General features: G+C 44.0%; 1 protein-coding gene across 3 annotated transcripts in view; it reads left to right on the forward strand.

Annotated features, from left to right (window-relative positions):
• Nucleotides 1-5,111, forward strand: part of LOC112256239 (protocadherin-10) — a 12,722-nt gene extending 7,611 nt beyond the window's left edge. For 2 of the 3 annotated variants that reach the window (XM_024429336.2, XM_024429338.2), the window contains exon 4: nucleotides 1,664-3,401. In XM_024429336.2, the coding sequence (XP_024285104.1) occupies nucleotides 1,664-2,076 (413 nt within the window). In that variant the 3' untranslated portion in view covers nucleotides 2,077-3,401. Of the gene's footprint in view, nucleotides 1-1,663; nucleotides 3,402-3,752 lie in introns of those variants that run through there. The other variant, XM_042325695.1, reaches the window with a different exon arrangement.
• The last annotated feature ends 413 nt before the right edge of the window (nucleotides 5,112-5,524 follow it).

Genomic DNA, 5,524 nt, shown 5'->3' on the forward strand with positions numbered 1-5,524 from the left:
TTAGAATAAGGGTTATGGTTACGTTTAGGGTTAGGGTTAGGATAAGGGTTAAGGTCAGGGTTAGTAGATAGTTATTTTAAGTGTTACTGATAGTCTGTAGAGCATCTACAGATGGACTGTCCAGATAAAGTGTCACCGAAACCACTTATTGATCTATTGCCTATAGAGTCTCTATTAGTAGATACATAATGCCATAGGACAAACTTAACTTTCTGTGCTGACACTCAACGTGATGGTTTATTCATGGATGTTTGTTAATATTTAATAACAAACTCTCTCGTTAGGAACCTTGGCGGTTTCCCCAAGAGGTTAATGACGCCAAGCCAAATTAATCCTCTTTGTAACAGCAAATTCTCCCTATGCTGACCCGTGGAAACGCACACACACACACACACACACACACACACACACACACACACACACACACACACACACACACACACACACACACACACACACACACACACACACACACACACACACACACACAGCAGTCTGAAGCCTAATCATTCTATATCATAGGATTAACTGAGGATACTGTTGGTGAGCAGTTTGGGTTTTACTCAGACACACACAACAAAGGATTTACAGTATGTTTGACTTAAAAACGTAGACTAAACCATGGACTACGACTGATACAGATTAAGTTTGGAAAAACCCTGGTTTTGCTTAATCCCAAAATATCTATCCGAATTGAATCATACATTGATTTGATTCGTTATTCACGGGCTCACTTGCACATTCATGAAGAATAACCTCAGAATGAACTTCCCCTTTGACAGAATGCTGATGAACTCGGGTTTATTTCAACAGTTGTTGATCTTGCAATCATTCATTGGATGTAATTGCATGGCCAGTTTGAAAGGATGTGAATAACCAAGGTAATCCAATCATTTTGAGCCTGTGGTTGCCATGATCCAATACATTGGTCACAATAAGCTCTGAGAGTCTAGTAGTGTGGTGTTAATGGTTATAAACACGTCTCTCACTCAGCGTGAACAGGCAGACCTGCTGAGAGATCACAGAGAGAGAGAGAGAGAGAGAGACGACCACAGAGGTACATGAAAACATTAACCCTTTACTGACCTCTCAACCTCCAACCTCAGCCAATGATTCAATGAATTTAGCCTGTTTCTCTATCTCCAAATGGCAATTAAAACAAATACAAAATACAACACACATCGTACATAATACATGAATACACGTCCCTCTTAGGACTTGAAGTATGGTGTATTGCATGTACAACTTTACTGTGTATTTTAGAGGTCCTGGTTGGTTTTCCCAAAGGGCTGTTTTTGCTTGACTCTCTCTAGTGTGTCGGTAGAAAGACGGGGGTAGAAAGACCTTCTGACCTTTCCCTGTGTATGCTGGGCTTCCTAGGGTGTTTTTGCTGTGCAGCGAGGCTGAGAGTTTATCTCTCACCACGTGCACTGCTGTTTCATTAGACGGGGGGGCAGGCTTTGATCTCATATGGTGAAGGAGAGAACCATGTGATGAGGAATAAGAGATCTGAGCAGCTTGTGTTTGTGTGTGTGTGTGTGTGTGCTTGTTTCTCCTGCTTCCTTTTTTACCTTGTTTGAATATGAATGTGACCCCTTTATGACCCCTATCTCTCCACTCTCCCTCCCTCCCCCCTCTTGTTCTCTCCTCCCTCACTTCCCAGGCGCTGATCTCTTCTCTAACTGCACAGAGGAGTGCAAGGCTCTGGGCCACTCCGACCGCTGCTGGATGCCCTCCTTCGTGCCCTCCGACGGGCGCCAGGCGGCAGACTACCGCAGCAACCTGCACGTGCCAGGCATGGACTCCGTGCCCGACACTGAGGTATTTGAAAGCCAAGAGCAAACGGGCGATAAGTCATTCTCCACCTTTGGCAAAGAGACGCCCCTCAGCCACCTCTACCAAAACCACTATCAAAACCACCACAAAAACCACCTCCACCTCAGCCACCACCATGCCACCCACGCCAACCACGCCGCGCTAGAGAGGAAAGAGTTTGAGGCGCTTCTGTCTAGCACGCGAGCGCCTTACAAACCCGCCTATTTGAGTGAGTATCCGATTTGCACGGCAGCTCTGTAGCTAACCTGCCCTGCTCCACTCTCTCAACCAGCCGACCCTGATCTGACCATTGACTTGAACAATACAAAAAATAAATAATAATACCAATTCGCATTGTTCCCCCATTGGCTCGAAGTGCCATGGAATTCTTTCAAGTCCACTGACCCATCTAATTCACCCCCCCGTTGTCAGACTTGAACTAATTCGCTCTCTTCCTCTTTCACACATCCTCATTATCACTCTCTCTATCTGTGGCGATCTCATCCTCCGTCTTCCATATCAATGTCACTCCCTCCTTCCACCACCAGCAGCCCCATCTATGTGCCTTTCTGAATTAAATGTGCCATGATCAATTCGAGTACAGTTTGGGATCCATAAGAGAGCTGTGACATCGCTGAGACGTTGACGTGGTGTACAGCTCTGTCTCATTATGGGGAGATGGATGTGTTCGCGTACAAGCTGCTTCCCTCGTTCAGAAAGGGAATGGGGAAAAAAGGAGTGTTTTTTAATCTGTTTAAAAGAATAGAGGCTAAGAGATTACCCCCTCGTTCGTATTCATCTGATGGTTTTATTCTAGCTCCTAGGATTAAAACCGTTTTAGATAATTGAGGAAAGCAGATGGAAGAAGAGGCATATTTCCATGAGGAATTTCTGCTTCGAAACTCCCTTTTGAAAGGGCAGAAAGAGAAGCATACTCATCACTGCAATTTGGTGATAATGCTTAATTATAATTTTGTCAAGCGCCGCCTTAAGTGTTCCCCGTTTCTTTCATCTCTCGACACAGCACGCTCAAAATGTTGAAACTGCCGGAGTCACGCTGTCTCACCTACTACCGCAATACACAGCACTGCCGGAGTCACGCTGTCTCACCTACTACCGCAATACACAGCCGCGGCATACGGCAAAAGGGAAAACATTTGACAGTCATACCAGCATTTATATTTGTATCAAAGCACTACCTCTGATGAATACAGATGAGGTAGAGACTCCATAAAGATAAAGATGGCACCTCCCTCTCTGTCTAAACCCCCTCCTCCTCCTCCTCCTCCTCTCTGTCTCACCGACTAAACATGGTCGTAGAGTTAATCACCACAAGACATTCCTTGTTTAGAGGATGTCTGTTAGGGGGGTCTGGTAAGGGGATAACAGGTGGGCATAGGGGGGATAGTCTCATGACACTAAGAGGCTGTGTCTTTCCCTAATCTGATAAAGTCATCCGGACACACAGAGCCCCTTGTAGCCAGAGACGGCGGCCCAGGCAGGGCCCTGTGGCGGATACCGGGTCGGTCATTACCCTGATCAAACAGAGATGACATAGAGCCGCTGCTAGCTTGGGGATTGTTAAGCTGTCATGGGGTGGGGGGGGGGGGGGGAGCTCCATTTGTTCCTATGTCAGCCATGTCCCATTTTGAGTTAAGACTCATTCTTGCTATGCTAAATAAATTGGGCGTGCGATATATTCAGAGACGCAGACCCATATTCCCACGCATTATCCATGAGTGATTTCACTGAGCGGATTGAAATGATTCTACAAGAGAAGGAATGAAAGGGCTTCCTAATCGTCCTCACCTTGTTTCATTGACTGTCTTTACAACACTGAGTAAATAAATGAAGGTTGCTGTAGATGCACTGTCTGTAATCCATTCTCTCTCGCAGACAAACTTGACCCCTAATCAGCATGTGTTCTGTGCTTGCAGCGAGGAAAAGGGTTTGCTAGCTCCTTTCGCGTGGACATACCAGAGACCGCATGACTTTGCGCAATCAGTCAAAACGACAACAACTAAATAGAGCATCAAGTTCCATTTCCTTAGCTGTACCACGTCTGACTGACATTCCTCCTGCGGAACACGGAACTCTGTGGACAACATTCCCTCCGGAGTTCTATTGGAACACTGCCGGCCTTGGATATTACTATCTTTGGGACTCTGGAGGGGTTGGATGTGGTGGGGACGGACAGAGAGACACGGTTGGGAGACGGACAGGCAGACAGCTCCACAGGAGGACCCCGCCGCTCTCAGCAGGACTGAGACAGAGTTGAAAACAGAACTAATAGAGGGGGAGGAGAAGGAGGGAGGAGGAGGACGAGGACGAGGGGGGAGGAGGACGAGGGAGGAGATGGAGGAGGACGAGGATCTCTCCTCTCTGATCTGTGTGTGCCTGTTTACAGCACTAATGTACATCTTTTAAGAAGAAGAGGAGAAAAAAAACGGAAAAAAAGAACAACAAAAAAAGACAGGAAACGGAACCACGACGTCACTGAGCCCTTTAGATGTTTATACTCACAGCAGAAGCCAGTTGTACAGGAGATCTTTGTGCATTTTACATGCAATACCACTGTTTTAGACTTGACTGTTTTTCTATTCAGTTTGTGTGGTCAGGTGTCTTCTCCTCAGATCTACAGTACTTCAACTTTATAAGGAAAGATTGTCATTTTTTCTTTTTTTAAGTTCTGCTTTTGCTTTTTTCACAACATAGTGAGTCTGGACAGTGATGGGCTTCGCCTTTTGAATTCTAAGCTGTTCAGTAGTTTATATAATGTGTGAGAAGTGTTAACTGTACTCTTTTAAAAAGCTTCAACATGAATATAAATCTATATATAAATCTATCAATATATACTTTTTCTGAAGGTATGCTATCTATTCGGTGGGTTTCCTATTGTGTGTAGACAGAGGTCCATACGCTGCTTAAAGTGCTGTAGAAGGCTTGGGAGGATCTTACAGGTTGGCGGTGTTCTTACCATGAAAACAGAATGGCCTTATCTTTCACGTGAAACCAAGTTTTCATCCGGTTTGATTATTTAATTTTTTCACATTTGGATATTGAAAGTTGAAATTCATGTCTATAAATAAAAGTGGTAATAATTTAGATTGAATTCCATGGTAATTCTGTGTTATTGTAACCAAAAAAGGGTCAATTAAAAAGAACAAATCAAAAAGTGGCCAAATAATGAAAGGTGTTGTACACATGCAGTGTAAAATCTAACATACACACATACACACCGTCTTACACACAAACACACCATAATGCCAACAATAAACCGAAAAATGAGAAATGTACGGTCTGTCTCATGTGGTTGATTTTCTATGACTTGGGTATAGACATACATGTACAACATCCAATCACAGCGAAGGAAATGGCTGATATGATAATATCTACAGTAGTCCTGATGTACGTTCATCGTGTGGTCAGTGGTCATTAGATAACTTCAATTAATATTTTACTCTGTAAAGTGTCACCTGTTTCATAGGATACGTTAAAGTTGTTTTCACATTCTCCATTTCCCTTGATTTTACCCCCTCTGGGGATGTGTTCATTCTAGTGACTGATGCACGGTGAGGACATGTTATAATCTGCATCTGAATGCAGGAAGGAAGCTCAGAATGAAACTCCAGATGCAGTTGTACTATTTTTATTTTTACCTTTATTTAACTAGGCAAGTCAGTTAAGAACAAATTCAATTTTTCAATGA

Source organism: Oncorhynchus tshawytscha, linkage group LG08 (genome assembly GCF_018296145.1).
Source record: "Oncorhynchus tshawytscha isolate Ot180627B linkage group LG08, Otsh_v2.0, whole genome shotgun sequence".
NCBI classification, from domain to species: domain Eukaryota; kingdom Metazoa; phylum Chordata; class Actinopteri; order Salmoniformes; family Salmonidae; genus Oncorhynchus; species Oncorhynchus tshawytscha.